The sequence below is a fragment of the Pan troglodytes genome, chromosome 13, assembly GCF_028858775.2.
Source record: "Pan troglodytes isolate AG18354 chromosome 13, NHGRI_mPanTro3-v2.0_pri, whole genome shotgun sequence".
NCBI lineage: Eukaryota > Metazoa > Chordata > Mammalia > Primates > Hominidae > Pan > Pan troglodytes.
The window spans coordinates 109,376,385-109,403,769 of record NC_072411.2 but is presented as its reverse complement, the minus strand read 5'-3'; the positions used below and the strand labels follow the sequence as shown (position 1 = coordinate 109,403,769).

Here is a 27,385-nt window from a genome sequence, read left to right as displayed (position 1 = left end):
CTTTGTCCAGAGACCCCTGAATAGCTTGTGATGCTATTCTTAGATGGGGAAAATCATCCAATCAGGTTCAATCATAGCAGCTTATCCTAGTGCTTGCTGGGATCTCCCTACCATTGGAGGAACTGGGCATCTCCTGAAAAGCAGTGTTGCAAAGGGAAGCAGTAGATCTGATGAAGGTTGGACTAGACACTTCAAATGCCTTTTCTAACTTCTGAGACACAGTACTACTCTCTCAGAAATTGATATTGGTAATATGTCTGTGTTTACCATTTTATTTTCAACCTAAGTCCTTTGCATAATATATGTTAAATGACTGGTTTACATAATATATGTTGAATGACTGATTGAATTCAAATGATGATTTTGTTCTTCATAGAGGATACTGACACTTTAGGTGCTGATAGCTCAAGCTAGAAAAGTGACTACTAATATTTATCTCCACAGGAATCATGTAACACAGGTCATAATGACATTCAAAGTCCAACATTCTAAGGTTGGACAGAGCATTCTTGACAGTGAACTTTTGCTGGACTTGTGAATTCCTTACCTTTATCATGATGGTAGGTGAATTTTTGTTAAGCAATAGATCACCTGAGTTAGAAGGAAGCAGCAAATTGTCTCCTGGGTCACACGCCCATAACTCACAATCTACCAGGTCCCTCTTTTATCCATTTTGTATGACCCACTGCAATGTAAGATGTAACATTCAGGGTTGGCTTTGGCATTTTATTTAAAAATAAATGTTTTGTTAAACTATAATATACCCACAGAATTCTAAAAGCTAGTGGCAAGATTGGGATGTCTTCTGAAGAAGATAATAAGAGTTCTTGGTTAATTCACCGAGACCATTTTTTAAAGTCTATCATGTCTAGAAATCTCAATATGTTAGTGTCTTAAAATTAAACAAACCTAGGAAGTCAGACCCATGCTAATTAAACTCACAAAAAACACACATATTAACTAAAATGTCTTTGGATGTTTGCATTGACAATAGCAATAGTACTGCCACGGTGACCAGGCTCCTGTGGTTGTAACCAGTTCATTTTTTCCTGTAGGCAGAACAAGCGGGAAGTCAAATTATGGGCAGAAAGTGAGCACAGAATGAAGACAGAGAGACGTATTTTCAAGAAATATTTTTATCCAGGACACTAGAGGCCTGATGAGACTACCATTTCATTTTTCTCAATTATGAAACAGCTCTCACAAGTGGCCACATACATGTTCTCATGTTCTTCCAAATTCAAACCATGTTTCTCAGGCAGTCCTGTTTACCAACCTCCGCCTCTCTGACACTCACATTTTCTACGACACAACCCAAGTTCACACTTTCCTCCACTGTAGTAAGATGGTGAAGGGAAGAAAAAGTCAGTACACAAAAATATTTATTAATGATAGGACCACTTATAAATTAGTCCCCCACTCAAACATCCCTTCTTAACAATCTTCTCTCCTGCTCTCATAGTGGCAAACATTTACAATACAATGCAATATATTCAATTATACTGCAAAGTAAAATTGCAAGTCATGCCAAAAGTGTTAGATTTTATGATGTCAATGAAAGTAAGGTTGATAAGGCCACTGGCAAATAGAGATTTGTAGAGTTAAACTAACAAGTGAAGGTAAAAATCAACAGGGAGGGTGACTATATTGCTGATTCAGAAGAGAATACTTTGAATACAAAAAACTAATAGAGACCCTTGGGGAAACTGATGAAGCCCTCTAACATTTTTACAAAATGACCCTCTTTTTGATTATCCTGTAAAAGTCAAATATGAAATAAGGCATATTGTAAGTTGAGTTGGGGAGAAAAAGTAGTAACTTTTCCTCCCTTATCACAAGGTTTATGGCTGACACTCCTATAACCAAAGACAGTTTAACAAGAGAAAAGTATCACAAATCTATTTAATCAAAGTTTTACATGACATGGGAGCCTTCAAAAATGAAGACACAAAGACCCAGGGAAAACTGTATTTTAGTGCTTAGGTGGGATAAAGGATGAACAGTCGTGTTGAAGTAGGATTGGATAAAAAGGAGGTATGGCCTAAAGTTAATAAACTGGAAACTTAACAAGGCCTGTTTGTTCAGATTCTCTTTGGCCTCCAGGGAGGGGCAGAACACCTGTCACATGAAGGTCTTCAGGGCAAAAGGGAGGAGGTCAGAGAGTGACCTTCTTAGGTTTTATGGCTTGCTTTGAGGGAGAGAAATTTCAGTTTCTATGATCTGTTTCAGGAGAGAAAATGGGAGTAGGGGAAGGTCAGAGAGAAATTCCTGCTTTAGTGGCTCTCCCAATCTCCTTTGGCTCAAAATACTCAGTATGTCAGGGTGCCATACATATTGGGGTATTGTGTTCTGGGCCCCAACCGGTGCTTTACCTTTTGTAGAAAAATTAAACCAACAATCACTTTCTTGATGTATTCATTTTACAATTAGCACATAGTCATACTAACAACGTAAATATTGTTAAATACAGGCATACTATGAAAATATTGCTGAGTTTGGTTACAGCCCACTGCAATAAAGCAAATATCACAATAAAGTGGGTCATGCAAGTTTTTTGTTTCCCAGTGCATATGAGTTATATTTACCCTATACTCTATAGTAAGTGTGCAATAGCATTGTGTCTAAGAAAAAACAATGTACATACCTTAATTTTAAAATATTTTGCTACTAAAAATTGGTAACTATCATCTGAGCCTTCAGCAAGTCATAATCTTTTTCCTGGTAGAAGGTCTTTCCTCAATGTCAATGGCTGCTGACTGATCAGAGTGGGTTGCTGAAGGCTGGAGGGGCTGTGGCAATTTCTTAGAAAAAGACAACAATAAATTTGGTCACACTGATGCTTCCTTTCATGACAGGTTTCTCTGTAGCATGCAATGCTGTTTGATAGCATGTTACCAAAAGTACAGCTTCTTTCAAAATTAGAATCAATCCTCTCAAACCCTGTGATTACCTTATCAACTCATTTTATGTATAATAATATTCTAAGTAGTTTGTCATTTCAACAATGTTCATAGCATCTTCACCAGAAGTAGATTCCATCTCAGAAAAGAACTTTCTTTGCTAATCCATAAGAAGCAACTCCTCATTCATGTAAGTTTTATTATGAGATTGCAGCATTTTTGTCACCTCTTTGGGCTCTACTTCTAGTTCTTTTGCTATTCTCACCCGATCTGCAGTTACTTTCTCCACTGAAGTCTTGAACCCCTCAAAGTCACCCAGAAGGGTTGGGATCAACTTCTTCTAAACTCCTATTAATGTTGATATTCTGACCTCTTCCACAAATGAATCACAAATGTTCTCAATAGCATCTAGTATGGTGAATTCTTTTCAGAAGGTTGTTAATTTACTTTGCCCAGATCCATCAGAAAATCACTATCTATGGCAACTATAGTCTTATGAAATGTATTTCCTTAATAATAAGATTTAAAAGCTGAAATTATTCCTCGATCCACAGGCTGCATAATGGATGTTGTGTTAGCTAGGCATGACAACAACATGTACAACTCCTTATATATCTCCATTAGAACTCTTGGATGGCCAGGTGCATTGTCAATGAGCAGTAACATTTTGAAAGGAATCTTTTTTCCTAAAGAGTAGGTCTCAACAGTGAGCTTAAAATATTCAGTAAACCATCATATAAACAGATGTGCTGTCATCCAGGCTTTGTTCTTCTATTTATAGAACGCAGGTAGAGTAGATGTAGTATAATTCTTAAGGGCCCTACAACTTTCAAAATGGTAAATGAGCATTGCCTTCAAGTTAAAGGAACCAGGTGCATTAGATCCTAACAAGAGAATCAACCTGTCCTTTGAAGTTTTGAAGCCAGACATTGCTTTCTTCCAGCTATGAAAGTCCTAGAGAGCATCTTCTTTCAATGGAAGGCTGCATCATCTACCCTTATCAATGATTTTAGCTCAGTCTTTTGGATAATTTGCTGCATCTTCTACATTAGTACTTGCTCCTTCCCTTGTACTTTAATGTTATGGAGATGACTTTTTCCCTTAAACCTCATAAATCAACCTCTGCTATCTTCCAACTTTTCTTCTGCAACTTCCTCACCTCTCTCATCCTTCGTAATATTGAAGAGAGTCAGGGTTTTGCTCTGGATTAGGTTTTAGCTTAAAAGAATGTTGTTGCTGGTTTGATCTTCCATCCACACCACTAAAACCTTCTCCATATCAGCAATAAAGCTGTTTTGCTTTCTTATCATCTGTGTGTTTATTGGAGTAGCATTTTTAATTTCCTTCAATAACTTTTTCTTTCCATTCACAGAGTGGCCAACTGTTTGGTGTAAAGGCCTAGCTTTTGGTCTATCTCGGTGTTTGATATACCTTCTTCACTAAGCTTATGTCTAGATTTTGATTTAAAGAGATATGTCACTCTTCCTTTCACTTGCACACTTAAGAGGCCATAGTGGGGATATTAATTGGCCTAATTTCATTATTGTTGTGTCTTAACGAATAGGGAGGCCTGAGGAGAGGAGGGGAAGAGCCAGTCGGTGGAGTAATTAGCACGCACACACACACTAGTTAAGTTCTATGTCTTATTTGGGCACAGTTCATGGTGCCTTAAAACAATTACAATGGTAAAACCGAAATAACTGATCACAGATCACCATATCAGATATAATAACAAAAAAAGTTTGAACTATTGTGAGGATTACCAAAATGTTACACAGAGACATAAAGTGGGTACATGTTGTTGGGAAAATTGTGCTGATAAGACTTGTTCCAAGCAGGGTTGCCACAAACCTTCGATTTATATAAAAAAGCAGTATCTGCAAGGCATAATAAAGCTATGTACAATAAAATGAGGTATGCCCATATAGGACAGAATAAATGTATTTTAATAACATTTAGTTTTATTTTCAAATAAAGTCTTAAGCAAAGCTTTCTTCACTGATTGGTCTGAAATTTGGTCCCAGTTTTAAGTAGATTTACTTTGAGGAGTACTAATCACACTGGGATAATAAAGACTTCCTACACTAATGAAGCAAAACTTTACTGGTGGAAACAGCCTGATGCCTTTAATGTGTGTATTCACATATTAAACTTTTACTATTTTATTCTTAAAATATCCTCATTTATTTCTAAGCTCTCCCGGGTGGGGGGATGATTTATTATTTACTCTAGGGTGTTTCCTATAGGATTACTTCCAAAGAGTGACATTATTAGAAGTAAAATGAATACCTCCCAAGGCAATACTTGTGGAGAAGACAGATTTTGGAGTCGATTTGGAGGCAGACCTGTATTCTAATCTGCTTTTACCCACTTACTGGACACATGGTAATGAGCAAATTACATGCACTCTCTAAACTTCAGTATCTTCATCTATAAAAATGGAGCACTAATAGTTCCCTCACAGGATTGTGGAGATCAGAGGTATGTGTAAAATGCTAGGTACAAAGAAGGTAATCAATCAGTAAGTGGTAGTTACAACAGTGCAGTTTATTTTGGTTTGCTGAACTGCCAAAGTTCTCTTGTGATCTTAATTTGTTGATTACTTTGTACATCTGGATACCTTGCATGTGTTTTGCAATGTGAATCTTGGGTCTCTAGGCTATAAAAAGTAGCTAAATATAACTAATATTGAAAATGTGCCTTTCAGAATGCCTTGCTGCATAAATCTCTTAAAATGAATCTAAAATATTCTACAAAGCTTGGAGCAAAGATCATAATGAGGTTTGCAGTATTTGCTTTGTAAAATTTTGGTTGAGTCCTTTTGCAAGTCAGACGGCTGATAGTTACATAGGAAAAGTCTCAATGGAAGCCTCCTCCTCCGGCCCCACCCAAGCAATTTTTGTAAACACACACTGATTTAAAGCTGAGGAACCCCATTTTTCACCATACAAAGCTCAGTACAGAACAGTGTGGGGAGTCAGATGCTCTTGGATTTGAACCCCTGCTTGACCACTTCCACGTTGTGAGACCTTGACCAACTTACTATTTCCAAGCCTGGGTATCTTCATCCATAAAGTTGGGGATACTTTGGGGCTGTCCTTAAGATTAAATGAGACATTGCATATAAAATGTTTATGCACATACGGCACATTCGAAGTGCTTAATAAATGGGAACTATTATTTGTAAAATCTTCAAAGTCACGTTAACCGATATGTCCTATTTTATTCAAAAATGGTTATAATGTAACACACACAAAATAAGTTCACTTGAGTCTCAAGTACCAAATTATATGGTTGGTCTTGCCTCACCTTTTGCCTCTAGTTTTCTATACCCAAGTTCCTTTCCTTCCCCTATTATTCATGAACATGTTTTTTGCCCTAGTGTTTCTCAATGGTTCCTGCCCATCCCCCCAGTTGAAATAGCATGGGGGTCAGGGGAGAGCATGGAGAAGGGGAGACCTTGTAATAAACTAGCAAGGGGTTTCTACCTTTCCTCTATCTCCAAGATTCTATTAATAGTATATTCTCCTAAAGGTCCTATTAGTTTACATAGCTCAAGTGGGGAGACAATGATAGCTAATGTTTAGTATTCACCTAATAGTGTCAGATACTATGCTAGGTGAGTTACCAAAGATATTTTGACTCTTCATAACAACTAGACAACGCGGATCCCACTATTTCTGTTTCTGAGATGGGTAGATACAAGTTCTGACCCAGTAATTCGCTCAAAGTCGTGCAGCTAGTTATCTGGCAGCGTCCTTGCACATCTAATTGCAGATGCATCTGCATCTACATTAGAGTAAATGTTCCAATTATACTCATACAATGAATGCTATGAATCTAGCCAACAGAATTCCAGACACTAACAAGTAAATAAATCAGGCTTTCCTCAATCCCAGTAATTCATGTTTAATATTCCTTGGCAAATACTGAATTTCAATCTGTGCTTGTTTCATAGAGTAGAATCTTTCAAATGTTGTGTTATCGAGTCCTACATAGTCAAAGGGAAGGGAAAGACAAGGAGGGTGATTAAGGTGAAGCGTTTCTTCCATTACTGGTAGAACGAAGTTTCTCATCTCTTAAGCACCGAATTCTGCAATCATTCCAAAAGTGGAAGCTCAGCTCACAGCGCATTTTGGGGAAGCTTAAACCACACTAACCATTTAAGGTCAAGCAAACAATTGGCCAACCCTAACGTGTATGGTGCAGGGTTTTCATCTCAGATGTAACAGATCTCTCTCTGTCTACATCCCAACTCCAGAAAACGAGAAATCGAGTTCCTCCTCTCACCATCGAAGCTCTGCAGACACCTCGCTGGAGACCCCATGGTGAGCCTCATCACGTAAAGGCCCCCTCGCAAGCTGCCGGCTCCAGCTTGCGCCCCACGTCTACCTAGGCTCCCTCTAGCCTCTTTAACGCACAGTCGAGCAACAGGCCCCTTGCAATCAACTCTAGCCGCCGGACTCCTGACCAGGTCTCTCGCTCGGGGTCAGAAGGAGGAGCGGGAGGGAGGGCGGCGGCGGCGGCGGCGGCGGCGGCGGCGCCGGCGCCCGCGGGGCGGGGCGGGGACTGTGCGCAAGGAGGGGGCGGGCGCAGGCCGCGGTCTCGCTCCGCTCCCCTTTGTTCTCTCCCATTGTGTGGCACTTCCTCCTCAGGCGCTTCTTCTCTGCACCCTGGCAGCCCGTGGGGAGTTCGGGAAGGGGCCCTGGATGCCTTTTCTGCTTGTTTTCGAGTACGTGAGGACCTCCCCGGCACCGCCTCGCGCGGGTCCCTGCCCCGTGCCCAGGCGGAGGCGGGGTGGCCAGTGTCCTTCCTTCCCGCTCCGCGCCCTCGGCGGCTTCCCCGCGGCCCCCTGCGCCGCGCCCCCTCCAGGAGGCGTCCTGACCCCGCACTCCGGACTTTCACCTCCCGACCGTCAGCCTCAGGGCCGCCGCGGCAACGCGCGACCCCTTCCCTCTGAGGGGCGCGGGCTCCGGACGCGCCGGGCTCTGCCAGGCATCTAGTGGAGGGTCGGAGGCCAGCGACCAGCCCGAGCCCAGCCGCCCCGGCGTCCCGGGAGCTGGCGCGAGTGTCGCCACGACCCTCCCCGTCCCTTGCGCTCGCGCTGCCCGGCCGCCGGGCGGCCGCCTCAGCCCCCTTATATAGCCCTCTAAAAATAGCTCGCCTCGCACCGCCTTGTAAGGCAGCAGGGAGATTCGAAGCGCGCCAATCCGCGCCCGCCGCCAGGGCCAAGCCCCGCCCCAGGCCCTGCTCCGGGCTCCCCATTGGTCCTCAGTGACTTCATGAGCCCCCTGTTTACCTTACATGGTCACACGCGGCCTAATGGACGCACTCCTCGGAGATCCCACGGCTGCGCGGAGAACCGAACGGAGGGAGGGAGTTTGGGGAGGGGGAAGAGCAGGAGGAGGAGAAAAGGGAGGGGGAAGACTACAAACTAGCAAGGATGGGGTGGGGGGTGGGGAGGGAAGGGAAGGGGGGGGAAGAGAAGCGATCGCGAGAGAAAAAAATGCAACCTCCCAAAATAAAGAGCAAAGATTGCATTAGGAGCGAACAGCGCTGCAGAAATAGATGGCAGCTTCGTGTCAGTGAGTTTGCATCCCCCTTCCTGATCCACGAGCTGGAGTGATTAGAGCCCTGGAAGGGAATTATTACTCCCGTGGAGAAGTCCCCTTTTCCTGGCAGTCGTCTGCACTGTACACGCTGGATGCCTCTCTCCATCCACCCCACTCACTCGCTCCTCTCTCACCTCCTCTCTCCCTCTCCTGCATTGATTTTTTTTTTTTTTCCTTTTTAGTTGACTGAAACAAAACAAAACAAAAGGGCCACTGGATGTCTGCCTTCTTGGGGGGTGAGCCAGACAGACTGACAAACAAACAGCCCCAACTGTGTTCGGGGGAGGGTTTCGCCTCCCGTTTTGCCCGGCAGCAGCAGCATGGACGTGTTGGCTAGTTATAGTATATTCCAGGAGCTACAACTTGTCCACGACACCGGCTACTTCTCAGCTTTACCATCCCTGGAGGAGACCTGGCAGCAGGTGAATGATTTAAATTACTTGTGTAAATCGTGTGGTGGCGGCGGAGACGCAGGGGCTGCGTTGGTGTGGGCTCTGGGTTGAAATTTTTGTTTGTTTGTTTGATTTTTTTTTCTTCCTTTTTGGCTGTCTGTTGTTGAAAATGTTTTCTGAAACAGTCATCTGCGCTTACCTCTCCACCCACCCCTAACCTCGTAGAGTGCAGAGCTGAGCAGCCGGTCCGAGCTGCCTGCGTTTCAGTCGCCAACACACATCCCTGCGCACACGTTGTCGGGTTTGCTGTCCCCTATCAGAGACCTGCCGAACTTCTGGGGTTCGGAGGAGCCGGGTGGGAAGGTGGTTTGGGGTGTTAGGAGCGATTGCTGACAGGGACCACGTTCTCGCGTGCATGAGCTCTACCCACTTGATACCTGAAATCAGGTTCATCTGTTTCAACTGGTGCTTATGACCATCGGATGGGGGGCGGGGGAGGGTGGGCAGGAGCAAAGCGGAGTGTTTTTCAGTAATTAGCGAGTGTCAATAAAGAATAGGAGCTTGATTTTGAGATTAGAAGGTAGGCAAAAGAGAGAAGAGCCCACTGACAAAAGATACTCAAGGAGGACGGGAAGATGTAGCTGAGGCTGACAATGAATTGTAGGTTTTCCCAGTGTGATGCCTTCAGAAAGAGAACACCCTCTATGCGTGTCCTTGTTTCTCTTTTTTGTTTAGGGTCCTTCTCTAGTTAGGCAGCACAACCTCGGACAAAGGCTGATGTGTGCTTCCATGCCTTTGACTTTGTCTTAGAGGACTAGTTAAGAAACTCCCAGGATGCTGAAGGGCACCGATGCCAAGTTGGCTAGCCGTCCCAGGGAGGATGAAGTGGGGCTGGTGACAAGTTCACTGGGCTTTGTGAAGTGGAATAAAGAAAGTGCTGGTCAGTGGAAAGTGCTGGCTCTGCTGCGGAAACAGTGGTTTTTTTCACCAGCGATTAGGAGCTGCTGAGGGGACATTCTGCAGGAAAGATGGTGGGTGGGGGCGGGGGGACACGGGTATTTAAAAATTGTACAGTGTGCACCATGGAAAGTCCAAGAAGACAGTCCGGATTTGCACATAGGAAGTGTGAACTTGTACAGTCCGTCCTGGAGAAACCCGCTTGCCCTTGGGGGGAGGGCTGTGAGAGGCTCGGTGTGTGGCTGCTCGTGTAATTTCTTCGCTTAGTGACAGCAGCTTGTTAAGGCTAATGAACGGCTGAATTTCCTCTGCCGGGATCCAAAGCAGGATTTGCCAGCTTGAGGCTGAGATGTAACAGTCTCTGCTTTAGCAAAAGAGGTTTGGCTTTTGGTATAAGGAGCTGAGTGGCAAGGCGGATCCTTTAACTGTACCATTGTTGCTAGTTCACTTCTGGTCAGAGGCTGTGAGTTTTCCTCCAGGTATTGGCGTCTGGTGTCTCTGTGTCCACACATGCATTCTTGTCCAAGGACGCTAGCAGATGCTTGACTCTGTCTCTGTAAACACATACACAGTTCACATATTTTTAGAATAAAGTCTTTCTTCAATGCATCCTTTTCCTTATCCTTAACGAGAGTGTATCTCATGAAGGGTCTCACTGGATCTTTTTCTTCCTTTTATTTCCAATGCTAATTAAACCAAAATCTTCTGAAATAGCCTTCATTTCACACTGTCAGCCCACTGGTATGGAATCGGTTGCATATTAACAACTGTCTAGACAGGTTAGAGAAGGGAATCTGTTGATTTAGTCAGCCTGCCCAAGGCAGCCCTTGTTTGTGACTAACTGTTAAGCAGTGTTAGAAGGAAGAAAGTTGGCTTTATTTTGTTAGAACGTTCCCTACTGATGAATCATGCAACTTTGTTTTGGTTCAAGTTTTCAGAGTAGTAAAGCCAGATTTGGAGGAAGGTCTCTTCACAGGAAACCTGCTTTTCTAGATCTGGCTAGACCATCCAGGACAAACTCTAGATCTGCAAAGAAACATCATCGGTTTGACAATTAGAGGATGTATTACATCTATTGTTTCCTAAGAAGCCATCTCTGCTCTTCCTTCTCCCCTCCTCCCCCTGCTCCTCTGCCTCCTCCCCATTCAGGGAAGCTCTAGTTTAGTTTCTACAGGCAAAGGATTTTTCACCCCTCGGAACCCCCTCATTTTTTGCCTTAACCCTCTCCAACTGCCAGCCACTCTCACCTTAAAACCCTTAGCCAACTTATTCAGCGTCATGCTTATAGCCAATGCTGATGCATAGCTTGTGGGGAAGCACTAATAAACAATATATCACTCCAGTGAGCTTTATGTTCTGGACTCCGTAATCACAACTGCTCTATATAAAGGCGACTAGGACCATAGGTTTACACTGATGACAAAACCTTTAACCTCTATCCCTTCCTTCTTCCCCCTCCCACAACCGTCTTGCTGCTTCTGAGTATAAGGGGTGGTGATGGTGATATGCAACTGTTAGTTCCAAATCAACTATCGGATAATGAAATTTTGAGACTCTTTTGCTCAAAACAGCTCAACAGGGTTTCTGCAAAGAACCCCAGACAGGAAGAAGTTTCTTTATGCTCTGGGGTAATCAGATTTTAGAGGTCAAATGAGGAGTAATTATTAGATGTTCTTCTTAAAGTGAACAATGTACCTGGGCTCGTGGAGATGAGCAAAATGTGGAGACTCTGATAATCTGACTTGGTTTCTAGAGAAAGAGTGGCTTCGATGATAAACTCAAGAACATTTTTACGTTTGAAAATTGAAGATAAACGATTTGGGGATTTTATTTTAAACTTAGGATATGGGATAATTGTCCTGCTTAATAGTCAGTGAGCCTGTGACAAAGTCACTGACTGTGGCAGGGCTCCCTCCCGTCACGGAGATCCTCGTTTTGACATTGGATTTTCTGGCAATGATGCCTTAGCCACATAGCTCCAAGTCTGAAAATAATCGTTGCTGGTATAATTCTAAAATCCAAATGGACATCACACATTAACAGCTCTCCATTCCTGGGCTCTGACTGCATACTTAAGCACTCGGCCCAAGTAACATCATCTTTCTGCCTGTCATATAACTGTAAATTACACTGTGCTTATGTGGTCTATTATTTTATAGAATTCAGCTGACGCGCAATTCTTAAGACTACCAGCCTTAAGCGCTTTGAAAACTTGTAGGAAAATTTCCAAGAGCTGTCTGAGCAAAAGTAGGAAAAGGTCAAGGGTAGGACAGAAACCAGAGTTTCTTATGGGGTACCACTTGATTATGGGTAAAGGGAAACTCATTCATGACTTTTTTTGCCAATAGAAATCATGATCTTTTTTTTTAGACACACTGCTGACTTGGAAAATAAAAAGAATTTGATACAATACTTTTATTTTCTTCTTGAATATACAAAGACTTTTAGAACTTTTATATGTTTTATCTCTAGTCTGCTATTTCATGAGTGCAGGTCAAGCAGTGATGATCTGAGTCTTATTTGGACTTAGCTTTGCGTCGTGTCATTGAGGAGCATCGCATGTTTGCTTGAAAAGTCTTATGGAATTATGTTTGTTGTTAATGCTGATTCATAATTGGCAGATGGGGTCAGTTTCAGGCCTCTCTTTGCTCAGAGAAAATTTTCCACTGCTACTGGAAACAAATAAATAAATCATAGAACATTCTTCTCTCCTCCCCCATTCCCCTATTGTTTTAAACTAATGGCATACTTGGCTACTGTAAGGACTAAAGTGTCCCCATAACACTGCAATTTCATCTTGGTTTTAGGCACCCTGAAACACTTTTTATGAGGGCCTTTGGTATAAGGAATCTCTAGGGGAAAACCTACAGAAATGGTTGCATTCCAAGAACAGCCTCATGGTACCAGGGATGGGATTTGGTCTGTGAGCCACATTGCTTCTCCTTTTATGTGAAGATCTTGCCTTTGCACTTCCTTCTGCAGGCCTGGGCCGCCAGGTGCTATATCAGCCAGGAAAACAAAGCAAACTGTAGGGTCTGTCCATCCGCAGGTTTGCCTCAGTCCCCAATTCGCAGATAACCTTGTCATGAATTAGAATTTCTTGGCAACAGCACCACCCAGGGAAATTTGTAGACACAAAGGAGCCTTGCTAGCCACACTGAAAGGATAAAATAACTGGTTTTTTTTGTATGTGATTTGTGTGTTCTTCAGTTACTGTAAATCTGTTTCTTTATTTGAAACAGCAACTTGGTAGATGAAATAAAAATATAACTGCCCGTTACCCAGAATTTATCTTTATGAAGATGCAATCACTAAATAGATGTAACTCTACAAATGAAAGCACATGTGACTGCAATCAATCACACACTTAGCCTTTCTTTAATAGATTCATTTCCATGTTCCTTTAATAGACACATCTTTGTGTAGATTTAGGGGCTTCAAACACTATCATTCAGTCTACCTGTTTGCAGTTTGGTATTTTAAAGTGGGCAAACATTATAATGCAGTTATTTTTTACTACATCAGTCCTTAGTAGGGGGAAAAGGAGGTCACTATTCTTTGTTCTCCATGAACTTCCCACCCCCACTCCTTACCCTGAGGAGAATGGGATGTTGGGGTCCCATCCATTTAAAAGGCAGAGCAGAAGATGCAAGATGACAGCCTTGCCCTGAAATGATTTATGTATGGGTATGTCAGAGACCTTAAGCATCCAAATGTGGGCTGCTTCTTTCTGCCAGCCCATTCTAAACATAAATGCCAGTGGGGGCTAATTTGCCTCTCTACTTAAATGGAGATAGTTCAGAGAGGGTCCTAATGGGGCCTTTAATAGCCATTCTTTTATGAATCTTCACATTCTACTCTCTTCAGAGAATTCTTGCGTTTTAACTTTTGGAGTACAAGAAGACATTGCAATCTTCTTTAATTGCTCTCTGTGCCTGTTGAGGAAAGAAGAATACAATTTCCTCTGGCCAGTCCCATCTGGCTCAAGTTGATAGGATAGCTGGTCTGATTCCAGACGGGGTCGGTGGATACCCCTTATCTTTTCATTTTATAGTATTGTGCAATGGGCTTTTAATTATCTTTGCTGGACCCCACGACTGGCAAATGCAGAAAATGGCTCTGTGATTCCAGTTCACTCGATATATCCGTTAGCCTGTGTGTTAGAACTGCGATTTGCTGAAAGTTTAGGACAGCTCCCCAACTTAACTTGAATGGTGCCAGAGGGTGAGGGGCAGAGATTTCCTCTGTCCAGAAGTCCCTTTGTTCTCCCAAATCAACTGACTGCTTGCTTAGCATAAACGATTGGGGGTAGGGGGGCGGAATGTTTTAACCCCAAAATGCCGAATCTTACCAAGTACAGTGATTAGAAAACTCAATTACTAATGGTGTTAAAGTTGGTGAAACAAGTTATAGTGTCTAATTATTCATGTTACATGTAACATTGACAAGTTAAAAAACACTCCTCTCTGTATACTCATTGTAGGATATACATATCCTTATTCTATCTAAAATTCCCCAAATAAACAAAATGTTGCCATTACTGGGACATGATTTTACCTAAGATTGTTCGTGATTTTGCTGTGCCCCACCTTGCCCAGATTAGTTCCTGCTAATTGGCAGAATTATTTCTACCACCCTACATCCCTTTAGTTTTCCTTCTCCGGGTATTTGGTGTGACCCTAAGAACTTGGTCCCGTTTAAACAACTCATGTCCATCCCCCCTCCATTCGAGCAGTACCACATGCTTGATATATAAATGTTACAGCTGAGCGTTTGCAGTAGCCTTGAGATCTGAGTCTAGTATCAGCCCAAATGAGGTGCGAGTGACTTCTGATTTCAGGGGGATACCATTCTTCATTGAGCTGGTAGATGGACCTAGTCACACCTTGTGGGATTTTTGTTGTTTATATTCAAGTATAGAAAATATTCCACAGTAAATACTTCATTCCTTAAGCCCTTTTTATGTGCATAATACTGTATTTGGGCAATGCAAAATTGAATTGGATATAGAATCTGCCCTCTAGGAGCTTGACTGTAGTAAGGCAGAGAAAGCATGTTCAAAATTAAGTTAAACAGAATAGAGCATGAGTGCCAGAAAGAAGGAAAGAAAGAAAGAAACATTCAGTTCTGTGTTGGAACACTGACCTGTGCCTATCTGTATTACCCACATAGTTCCAACCTTGTTTATAAAACATGCTTGAGATTTACTAAGTTCTGTTGTGAAAAAGCTTTCAGCTAATGTCATGTTGTGGGCTGGATACTTTTAGGGCAGATGAGTATACAATGTGAATACACATGTCCATAATGGCCAGGAAACAGTGCCCATGTCTGTGCCATTCGGAAATGATTAGAGGTAATTAAAATAATTAACGTAGAGCCATATGCGATATCTATTTTTGAATGTGGGTGTATTGACATTTCCTGAGGGTCATTTTGAAAGTCAGGTTCTCAGCCTTGTACCAAAGCGAGGAACATAGAATCTCAGAATTTCAAATCTTGGAAGGGTCTTGGTTTCCTCAACTCTAAAATACTGGGTTGAACTAAGTGATTGTTAAAGCCAGTTGAGGCATTGCACTCTCCAAGGTCACACAGCTTATTAACACTGATGGTTTCAGGGCCCAGGACTCTCAGATGCCCAGACCGGTTTACTTGCTTTCTGTCACCTGAATATACGTTGACTCACTTCTGATTCTTTTCTCTTTCGTTTTTGCCTTCAAAGGAGGCAAGAAAATTCCCTTTTTACTTTTAAGACTACTGGTTCATGGAATTTTGGGATTGGCTAGGTTCTAGAACAAGTTATCGAATATTTTGGAGAAGGCTTACTTGTGTAATTTGATTCTTTTTCCACTTTTAATGTGTGGTAAATTGGAAAATATACACTGTACCGAAAAAATAGCCCCAAATTATAACTCGAGTCTTATAAAAATTATTGTCATTTAAATAATAACAAATGGAGCGGGAGTATGAAGGGTATGCAGTGGGGCATATGTGGTAGGGGGTTGGATGGAATATAGAACTAGATGGAAGTAGAAAGCAACAAACGTGAAATTGCTTTGTTTCTGACACCTCACCAACAAAAAGAGTGCCCGAAACTTTACCAGCAACCCATGTACCAGTTTATGAAAATCTTTTAAAATGTTTTTAAAATCTTGAGAGGGTTGTAATAAGCAGTAGTGAAGAAACTCAACCTCTGAGAGGTTTTTCAAAAAGTCTTTTGAGGTCTGATGGATGAAGTAGGCCTAATTTTTACCATTGTCCCTAATGAGGAAAGGAAAATGGAAGGCTCACTTGACTTTTTTGCCCCAGTTTTTCCCCAGTTACTTTTTGCCCTTCCCTACCTCCTTGAATTGGTAGTTATGATGGTGAAAGTTCTCTCCCGGAATGTGTCTCACAGATCTCTTTCACCTCTAACATCTTAGAGGTTAAAATCTCCTTCCCAGTTCAGGGCTTCTTCATCTCCTCACAGCTATACTACATCTCCACCTCCAGATATTTCCCTGGGTTTCAGGCCCTCATTTTTTTCTAACCAGAAATAAACAACAAGCAAGATGGGCTTTGGGGTTGTTCTACCATCACTTCAGCTGAATATGTCCTAAACCCCTAACTCATCAACTTCTTCCACGGACTGCTTCCTTTTTCCTGGCTTCCCTATTTCTTTTAATAATGTGATTATTCGTCTCATGATCTAGGTTTGACATTCTAGTCATTGTAACTCCTTTCTTTTTCTTGAATCTAATAAAAAATTAGGTGAAAAGATCTAATTAGCGGAAGTCTAAAATTAGTTGAAAAATCCCACTGACTTGGCTTCTGAGGTGCTTTAGCATCAGCCTGTCATGGATGGCACCCTTGGCCATTGCCTTGCCACAATCCCTGTCACCTCCCTGGACTTGCCTTTTTGCCACCATCACCCCAGGTGGCCTGCTTTCAAACTGTTCATGGCTCCCTCTTATACATAGCATGAGGCCAAACTTCCAAGAGTCAGGGTGTTCCAAGACTGGGTCTACATAATATTTGCAAGTTTCCCCCCTTTTCACATGTAGTAAATGCCATCCAAATTAAGTGACTATGCTTTTCCTGCTTCTGTCTTTATTTTTGTTGTTTCCTTTAGCCTTTTTCCTCTTCCTCCCTCTCCCCTTCCTGATTTTCTTTGTCCAAGTTCCACCCATCCCTTAACTTTCAAATGGGTGCCAAACTCCCTCCCTTGCTACCAGCCAACTGTAACTGCTATGATTTCCATACTCTTGTGCAGAGCTTTTTACTTCCCCGTGATGCTTTACGGTTTTGAGTTACAATAAAGCTTTTCTTTTTTTTTTTTTACTTTTCTGTTGTGTCATTTTTGTTGTTAAGTTTATGCTTTAAGGAGTTGATTCCTTGCGTATAGTTTTGGTAGTCAACTTTTAATGTATCACCTGCTTCTTAGAAAGCTTTGCACACTGTGGGCATTCGATAGTTATTTGAGGAGCATGTTATGACTATGACTTAAGATTTGACTATGCCTTTTTCAGTGGTTCTCAGTCATGGCTGCACCCCAGACCAATAAAATCAGTATCTCTTTGGGAAGGACCCAGGCATCAGTGTTTGTAAAGCTTTCAGGCAATTCCAGTATGCAGCCAAGGCATTGAGCCATTGGTGTATAGAGGGTTTAATGATATATCAGAGTTGGGGTTACCTGCTTCTTATATTGAAATATTTAATGACTTGTGTAATTTGGAATCCACACGGACCAGAGGTTTATAGTAAAACAGGATCATGCTGGTGGATGTGCTTCATCTGGCACTTTTGTTAATAGCAGCTGCCCAAGTGTTGTTTCATCCTTCTTGCTTTGCTTTCCCTCACCCTAAAGTGTCTAAGGCAGTCATTTGGCTCACATTTCCTGTGACCCATCAGGAGTTTGCTTAACCTGGTCAAATTCCATATTTGGAAACTTTGTGGTGTTGGGCTTTAAACTCCAGCCTTGCTGGGTTTCAAATAATTCATTCTCAGTAGGCCCTTGGCCATGATTTTCCACTCACCTCAGCCTGCTCCATGGTTTGAAAGGGCTGGATGCATGCATGTACATCTGTTGGATGATGCTGGAGAGGCATTAGGTAGCAGCTCTCCATTTTCTTACTGACCAACCACAGTGTTTGGAAGTAGACTCTGTTTATAAAGAATTTCAAAGGATCCATCTTTCTAGTAAGAGGAGCAAAAATAAACTGTGGAAGAATTGCTGCTGAGGACATTCCGGCAAGGAGGCTGCCTTCACACCCATAGAAGGCTTAGCTCCTGTGGTAATGACTGTGGGCGTGTGGTGATCTTCACAAAGAAGCCTTAGAAATGCCTCTTTCTCAAACTGTGATGTTTGCAAAATTGTATGTCCTGTAGCTACATCCTTTCATCTGTAAACTCTCTTTGATGGGGGTATGGTTGGCAAGAGAGAACATCAGGAGAGGAGCTCAGAGCTCAGGGTTGAAGGATGCCTTTTGGAAAGCTCAACCCAGCTGTGAAAACGGCAATTAGCCGTGGAGCAATTGCCCTGCAAGGGAGTGCCCACCTGCTCTTGACCCTGTTCTCACATTCACCTTCCAGAGCCGAGTTAGCAGGAATTCAATGGAGTGGTCATAACATTGGTGCTTATTTTTGGAGAGGCGGCAAATTTGCTCAGCATACAAAGGAGTGGAAATAGATTCTTTCCACCCCAACACCCCCTGCCTTTTGAGCTTTTAGCCTTTGTTCATATGGGCACTACAGACCATGTTAGTGAAGTGCAGCTTCTGGCTATGGTGTTGAAGGATGTCTTCTGTGAGGCCCTATGCAGAACTGATTCCCCTGAGAGTGATGAGATGCTGCTTAAGGTCAGACCTGAGTCGACTTCATTTCTTCCAAGATTGTTCAGCCCTAATTTGTACATTCTCCTCCCCTTCTCAAGGTTCTTGCTTTTCTTTAATACGGATCAAGAGATGATTTCCTCTGTGATGGGTCTTTTCATGTTTGCATATGAGAATCTAACAAACATCTGTGTTGAGCTTTTGTTCTGAAGGGCTCAGGGTGTTTTGCTCCTGGTCTTTTGTCATTGGCACATTCTTTCTGTAACTAGGGAGCAGACAGATATTACAGAATTTCCCATTCAGGTGTGAGAAAATGGGGCACAGGAAGCTTAAGCAAGTTGTCTTACTGTGGCTGCAAAGCAAATGAGTTGCAAAAAACCATTGGTGGAATAAATTTTCTCTTCCCTCTTTCCACTTGGCTAATCTTCCTGTCATAAAAATAACCATCATAGTACTGTCTCATATGTATCAGACACTTCCTAAAGATGATCTCATTTGAGCACCCGTATCCATCATTTCAGTGAATGCTCACAACAGCTCTATGAAATGCATATTCTATTTATCCCCATTTTACAGATGGAAAAGCTGAGATTTGAGGTATTGAATGGCTTGCTTAAAATCATACAACTTGGAAGTATTTGAGCTGGGATCCAAGCCTCAGCAGGGCCCAGCACTCTTAATTGTTACATCTATACTGACTGCTCTTTAGGTAGGAGACATTAGGGCAGAAGCCAAAGGTCGTGACCTGGCAATCAGTGGCCCAGTATGGATTCCAGTAGTTCATTGGTCTGTCTTCTTTCTGGGCTTTGGTTTTCTTATCTGTAAAAGGACTGGACTGTCCGAGGCACTTTTAAGGTCACAGTGTTTCATAGTAGACAAATTACATGAAGGATTTGAAATCAAGCAGAGGTGGAACCTTGAGAAAGTCACTTAACATCTCTGAGTCTTGTTTGTCATTTGTGGAGTTCTTAATTCCTGATAAGAATCAGCTCTCTGACCTAGTGTCTGGCACATAACATCCACTCAACAAATGCTCTTTCCTTCCCCATTTTCCTCTCAATAATAATACACAGAGGCACAATGCTCTTTCTCTCAGTGGTGTCTTTCGTGTCTTGAAGATCCCAGTGAGCCTGGAATGCCCAAGAGACAATAAATGATGGAAGGCAGGGGAAAGTGGAATGCTGGGCATTGGATATGGTATACCTTTTATCCATCCACAAGAGAAACTCTCATTAAGTAATTTGTGCTTGGAACTGGGGGAGGACTAGCAATACCCTTTGTCCCCGGAAACTGGGCCTAGTTTGACATCCTTGGAATTTGCTTGGCTTGTTCATGCAAATGTCCAGTCTCTTCCCCTTTCTTTCTGTCCAGTCTGACTTATGACTTACGTATCTTATGTTTTTCTAGCATGCAGTTATTTTTTTTAAGAGCCAGAATTAGGCATATATAACATAATACAGTGCCGGTTACTACACCTGCCATTTCTGCCTTACCTGATGACTGAGCTTACTGCAGCTTATGAGAGTGAATCAGGTTTTATGAGATCTATAAATATCTCAGATCGGATTTTTATTTCATTTTCCCCCTTCAAATAAGACATAATGGAAGCACTCACATACATAAGGAATATTCTTTCTGTGATAAAGTAGGGTGTTTTTGAATTGGCCTCTGAAAAGCAATAATTTGATGTGGTTGTTCCTGTTGAGAGTTTTATGGGGGAGGGGAAGAATCATGCATATGCTGCTATAAAACTCAAAAGATTATATCTTCATATTTAAGGTTTAGCCTAGCACCTATGGAGAGATTTATTTCAGAGATGCCAGCCCTGTGTGAAGGCTGCATTCTCTCCTTCTGTAGATTATATATTTGTGTTTTCTTAGCTACAGAGAAACCAGGGAAGGAAAGTCCCATTGGCTAGCAGGAGGTGGGCTCCCCAAAGGAACTTTTCAGTTCTTTGTCTAGTCTCTTTCCAGCTGCCCCAAGGGAGGATGTTCTCATCTTTCTTCTACTTCATGATTTTCCTGCAAAGATTTTCCACTACTTGATATATCTCACTGAGGTTTTTTGTTCCCCTGGAATTACACTTAAGAAAAAAAAAAAAGATTCTTAATAGCCAATACCAGGAATGGAAGTTATTTTTCTCACTTTGCTCTTTGAGAAGCATCTAGAAGGAAACTTGAACACCTAACTTTAAAAAATATATTACAAAATAAACCATGACACAACCATTGTAAGTGTCTCACTTTACCTGTCTGTAAAATCAGCTCTGTTTGTCGTGTCTTACTCGGGGCAGTAAATTTAACTATAAATTTAACTATTGTTTTTGAGAAACAAAATGTCTGACTCTGAACCTTTCATTGTTGTTGTTTTTTCTTTTTTAGTACGACCTCCCTCTATTTCTTCCCCTAGTTCTCACTAGCTTTGTGTTTAACTACATGATAATTTAATTTGTTCTTAAAAGAATAAACCATGTGAACTGAGTATACCTGAACCAAAGGCGTGCGGAGGACTTTCGCTTAATGTCATTTTTATTTTTGCTGCTGTTTAACATCATCTCGGTGTGTAACATAATCCTAGCACTTTGGCTTTGCTGTATACACTCGCTGCTCTGTGGTTATCATCAAATGATGTGACTTCTCTAGTCCTCAGTTTCCTCATGTGAACAGTGTAGGTAGATTTAGGAACAGTGAGATTATCAGACATACAAACAGTAAGCTCCTAGACTGAACTGGCTTGAAGATGTGTTTTATTTGGCCAGCATGCATATTTCAATTCCTTTTAATTTGAATGCTTTTAGACAGATCGTGCACTCTTCAATTAACCCTGTCCCCACTATTTCCACCTCGCTTAATTTCTGATCTCTGGCCCAGTGAGCATGCATTTGGGCTTGTGACTAGCATCTCTCTAAGGCACCTTCCGCTCCAAAATGTTCTGATTTGGGGACAAGCTTTATTTATCAATCATAGTCTCAAACTGGCTTGCTTTCTGCTCTCACCCAGAACCATTTTCATTTCCTTTTAGATTTCTCTGCCTTGTTGAGTGTCTTTGTTTGGGATTCTATTTTATAAAGCAATTTCCAAATCGCATCTCACTTTTTCCTAGTCATTCAGGTTCTGTTGTAGATCATCGAAATCTGGGATGGAAAAGACCATCTGGTTCACCCCTCCCCCTGCCTGGGCTTAGCAGTTGCTCTAGAGCATGTTCATTCCTCATTGGTATTTGTAACATTTTCCAATTTGGAAACTGACTGATTTTCCTGAGCATGCAGCCTCTTGGTCTAAGTGGGAGTAAAATGAGACAATACCAAACAATTTTTTTTTCCCATCAGACATCCCTCATTAACAAAAAAGCCTGCTATTGTCACAGTTTCTTTTGCCACTCCCAGAGACCCAGCTGGTCAGTTGTAAAAACTCCGTGTGTGTGCGCGCGCGCGTGTGTGTGTGTGTGTGTAAGAAAAACATGTAACCACTTCTTAGTTTTCTTAGTCTGACATAGAAGCATGTTGTAGAGAATTCCATTAACCACTGTAACTGCTTATTTTTTTGTGGAAGTGGATTTTATATGACTTGTTTCACTGAGGAAGTGATGCTTTTTGTGTGAAAAAGTCCAGGGTATTATAATAAAGTACTTTCCTGAGAATCAAGTAATGTGTTTTCTTCCTACCCTTGGCACTCAAATACTGCCAGCAAGGCACTTGGCCTTCCTTTTCTAATGCTTTTAGGATGCTATTCTACATTAGGGGTGTTTTTAAAAAGTGTATTCTTTTATATTGGCTTCCTTACATTACTAAGGATATCATTTAGGTTGACCAGATGGTGATTTTTAGGGTCATTCTTTTCCTGATTAAAAAAAGCCATTTAAAAAAATTACTTGCTGCTGGGTGTTCCTCCATTTTTCCAATCTCAGATTACTTTTTTTTTCTTTTTAAAAAATTTTGAGTGCCAAATAAAGGCCCAAGATTATTACTATTTTGTGTGTGTGTGTAAAATTTTTCAAAACTAATGACTATTTAACTGTGTGAATTAGCTACTATTAAAATATTTCTGAAAAAATATTTCTAAAAAGGAAGAGAGAGAAAAAGAAAGGGAAAGGCAGACATTATATGGTCATAGAATGTCCTTGCACAGTTTTCCCTGCAAAAGAGAACCAGAATGCAAACCAGTTGTCCTCCTACCCAAGATGCACCTGCCTTTTTCCTCCAGCTTTTGCACCCAGGAGCTCTTTTTTATGCCCCATATTTATAGAGACTAGGACTTCACAAATATCAGAACTTGAGGAGTATTAGACATCTCTTTCCAATCCCTCCCCGCTGCCCTCCTCAATTTGCGGATAACTGGCCTGAGCTTCAGAGATCATTATTTAAGTCCAAGCCAGTATTGGACCCTCAAGAATTGTGAGCCTCCTTGCAATATTTTAAACATATTCACATGTTAACACAAGGCATGGTGCAACATGGCTGAGGGAACTGCTTCTCGAAGGGTGGGCTGAGTTCCACAGGGCTTCATAAGCACAGTGTTGATAACACAGAATTACCTCGGGAGGCAGTTTTATTCCCATTGCTGTTTTCTTTCAGTCCTTTTAACTCAAGGAGACAGTCAGCTTTGAGGTGCCATGTCTTTAACACCTCTCTAAGGCTTGGTAAACTCTCCTCACCCCTCCTTTTCACCCTCCCTCCCTCCCTTCCTTTCTTCCTTTTTTTTTTTTTTTTTTTAATAAAGAGAACGGGTCTTACACTCAGAGCTTTTGACAGGCAGACATCCAGTTGAAAGTTTGTAATATTGTTTTGATTTTGTTGTTTTTAATTTTATGATTATCTTCTATTAATGAATATTTGCAGGAAAAGAATTTAAAACACATGCAGCCTTAATATATAATGCCTTAGTGAGGCAAGTAAAAATGAAAATAATAGGGGAATGATTGTACAGATGGAATGCTGATTTGGTAAAAATCCGTGAAGGTGAAATGAAATTGAAGTTTGAAAAATACTGGTGTCGTGGAAAATTCAAGGGATTTGGCATCAGAAAACCTGGAATTTAGTCTTGACTTTATCAGTATAAAACAAAGCAAATTATTAAATTATATTTCCCATATGAAGTGCAGGGCTTATAATAGTAGGATTGCTCTAATCAAATGCTATATGGATGTGAGAGTGCTTTGTAAACTGTTACATGCTGTACGGTGTAATTGTTTTCTATTCTGCAGTGGGGGAGGCTTTTGTTTCAAGCCTTAAACTATTACTTCTTGTTGGCTTTCTTCCTCTTTATGATTTCTATTCAGTTTTCCGAGCAGGAACTTAGTGACTTTTTATTTGTTCCAGTGGGGCTGTTACTTGAACCTTAATTGTGGTACTTTGAAAAATTTCCTACTGGTTGTCTAAATGGGGACGTAAAACTTTGTAATTTATTTCGTGTGTATTCATGTGTGTTTGCTTTAAGCTAAATTTTGCAAAGTAAACTTAGTCTGTGGAATACAGTATTGTATAACTATTGGATAGATATAATATGCTTCTCTTTATTTTTTAAAATACATTCTTAACAATTATATTTTACCACATTCATGAAACACTCATGTGCATTTGTATATGTGTGTATGTGTGTGTGGTTGTGGGGGGAGGGTGGTAGTGGTATTCAGGGATGAAGGAAGTCTGGGTTTTGGGTAAAACTGAGAATTCTGGGGACTATTTGCTTCTGAAAGTAGACGTCTGTGTGGCTACAGTGACTCATTAACAATACACTGTCACATGTTGTTAGATAAGAAGAAGATGGGGACTTACCTGGATAGGAAGTCCTGGACTTACCTATGTGTCTACGTCCATGGAAGCCTCCTAGTTTATGGCACACTGGGGTCAGAATGACAGAGCAGTATGTTGCTCTTGGAGATGCAGACTCTTGTCCTAGCCCAGGATAAAGTTGGTAGAAGGTTACTGCAGCTTGGAAGGAAGGTTGAACTCAGACCCGAGGACCACATTGACTGTGTTGGCCAAGCCCCTGTGAACTCTTCAAATGAATATGTTGAGATTTACATCCTGCTTAAGACAGGTGCCATACTGACAAGGATTGGGGAGCCCAGGTGTCAGGTACAAAGCTGCACTCTCATACTGCCTTACCTAGAGTACTAGTTGAAGTGAAGGCATATCTGCAGTTCTGTCTGTGAGAGGCTCTCCCGATGTCTTCCTGTTGCCAAAACTGTGGCCCGAGTGCCTTATCAACAGTGGACAGCACCACCGCTGAGCAGAGTGTGAGCACAGGAGTCAGCCGGGATGGATCATCAGAGATTTCTTGGACTACTAACAGTGCTGCCAGTAGAGCAGATATGGGCAAGCCTGGGATATGGGCCCAGGAGGCCCCTTTCTCTATGTTAGTCTGGCACCCCTGCTGAACCTCAGCAGTGATAAGTGCTAGAAAAATGTATGGCTAGTCTAGAAGACAAAGTCAGAGCCTCCTGGAGAGAGAGTGACAGCGCTGAGTGGGGGTGTTGCTTTTAACAGATTTTTAATTTTTTCTCCTCAGAAAATTATTGAAGATCATCTCCAAAAAGAAAACACACCAGTTTCTTATTATTGACTATGAAATCAACATGACTGGGTGGGACTGGGGAAAAGACAGATTTATCAGTCCCTAAGAGCTGATGGAAACTGCATCCTTTAGGTGGAACACAGAGTTGGCTGTAAGGAGACATTCCTTTGTTTTTGTTGTCTTGAATAAAAGGAAGGACAATAGATGACACAGGTAATGACTGGGTATATCATATATTAAGGGCACCAAGAATTTAGAGAATGGGGTATCAGGTGAGGGTGGAGGGGTGATAGGAGATCCCTGCCCCCAAAGCAGACGTTGGCAAAGGAAAAGTCAGAGAGCAGGAGTCATAAAGATGGCCCCTGGGAGTCAGCCTGGTAATGTCAGTGAGTGAGGCAGGCACAGTATAAGGCACTAGAGAGTGGTGGGAACTGTGGTGACATAGAAAGTATAGACCCTATCTGAAGGGGCAGTTGCCATTCATCTCCAGCCAAATACTGCTCAAGAGAGTTGCAGAACCTGTTGCCAGATCTTTTGGTTTTTCAAGAGAAGCTAGAAATCTGAATTTTTATTTGAAGTCCCCTGATTTAAAAAAAATATGAGCAAAATGAAAGTAGTATATATGTCAAAAAACCATTGTGGGCTGGATCTGATCACTAGGCTACCAGGATTTTTGCTCATTACTATCTTTTTGGGTTGAGTAGCTTTGTCTTTATACATCCATTCAAAGCAAAAGCTTGCATGTAGAATGACCATGGGAAGCAGTACTGCATGGTGGCTTGGGAGGAGCCTCTCTTGCTGTGCCTGACTGGGTAGACCCTAGGTCAAGTCGAGCAGGTCCCTGAAGCTCACAGCTTCCATTTGCCCTGGCCCCAGACTTCCATGAGTAAGTGAAGGTGAAGAGGGACAGGAATGTCAGCCTCTCAACCAACCTCTGTAGGGATTTGTTGGGACATACCTTTGGCTCAAACTTCCACATGAGAAATTAAATTCTGGGATCAGGAAAGTGACAAAACACTTGAGTATGCAGCTGGATTTTTGCCACCAATATGATTTACAGGGAAGTGTTGCCATAAAATGCTTGAGATCATGAATTGGACAGACTCCCCATCTGGAGAGCCATACCTTTCTCTGTGAAATGAAATATTTATGTACTTTTAAGGTTTAGTTTTGATTTTTAAAAAGCGGATAGAAGCTTAACTATTAAAAAAAAATGCTTCAGATCAAGTGGTAACATTCCAAGTTCACTGCAGTTAGCTTTATTGGAAAACATGGTTTTGTCTTTTAAAGAAAATCAAACACATCCTAAAACATTTCAAGAACTGGCTGATGTTATGACTTTGGCCAGAAGAACCCATCGAAGCCACCAAGGCGAGGGGCTGGTGTTAGTATCCAGCATATCGTGTTACACAGGAGCTTCGCCAGCTTCTCCCAATGGCGCCATCTCATGTAGCTATCCTAAGACGTATTTTATTTTGAGCCACTTTCTCAGAGGGAATTGGGTGGGTGTGGTCGTAAGAACACCTAGAAAAGAGGGGTGAAACCTTTATGGGGCCAGGGGAGCCATGGCAGAGGGTGGAGTGGGGGATAGAAGCCTTCAGACTCCTCCGCCCCAGCCACTCTGCACCTGGGGCCTTTCAGCTGTTAAAATGAAAAGCCAATTATCTTCTGTAAATGAGGGGAAAAAAGAAGGAATAAAAGTGTCTATTATGTATGCTGATATGCATAACACTTCAAATAAAAGGATATATAAGCACTTGACAAATTGAGGGAGAAGGAGGGGAGAGTGCTGGGGGCGAAGAAAGTCTGATTTTTACTTTTTATACCTTTTCTGTTCTGTTTCAGTGTTTTTGACCTTCATATATGATCATTGCTTTTAATTTTTTTAAGAGCAATTTAGGTGATGGAATGGTGGACCACTTATGTTATCCTGTGTTTCTGTTTTTTGAAATTTTATTTGTTAACTGAAAAAACAGCAGGCATCTTAAGAGGACCAATAATTTGGACCACTAACCACTGTCTATAATTATAGTACAATTACTGTTCTTTTAATGGGAGCAACAAATTTGCCACACTTCACCCCTCTCTTAACCCATTTGAGAAGATAGGTATAGGAACCAGACAGAGGTCAAATATCAGCTTTATTATTAATGAAACTGGATTTATACCCAATTGGCAAGTGCAGTCTCAATTTAGCTTCCC

At 41.8% G+C, this 27,385-nt stretch overlaps 2 protein-coding genes across 10 annotated transcripts in view; one reads left to right on the top strand and one right to left on the bottom strand.

The window, feature by feature from the left end:
* Positions 1-444: 444 nt before the first annotated feature.
* Positions 445-27,385, top strand: part of KLF7 (KLF transcription factor 7) — a 98,783-nt gene continuing 71,842 nt past the window's right edge. For 2 of the 9 annotated variants that reach the window (XM_054679242.2, XM_054679239.2), the window contains exons 1-3: positions 445-560; positions 7,162-7,228; positions 8,695-8,934. In XM_054679242.2, coding sequence (XP_054535217.1) covers positions 8,833-8,934 — 102 coding nt within the window. In that variant the 5' untranslated portion in view covers positions 445-560; positions 7,162-7,228; positions 8,695-8,832. Of the gene's footprint in view, positions 561-7,161; positions 7,375-7,464; positions 7,633-8,202; positions 8,935-27,385 lie in introns of those variants that run through there. The other 7 variants (XR_010149847.1, XM_016950372.4, XM_063790684.1 and 4 more) reach the window with 6 other exon arrangements.
* On the bottom strand, positions 7,293-8,254 carry LOC107973898 (spidroin-2-like). Its single transcript, XM_063790685.1, has one exon. The coding sequence runs from the start codon at positions 8,163-8,165 to the stop codon at positions 7,293-7,295; it is 873 nt and encodes a 290-aa protein (XP_063646755.1). The 5' UTR covers positions 8,166-8,254.

What these genes read in the sequence shown, in the direction of transcription:
- LOC107973898 (XM_063790685.1), bottom strand. Translation starts at nt 8,165, where the DNA reads ATGGGGAGCCCGGAGCAGGGCCTGGGGCGGGGCTTGGCCCTGGCGGCG.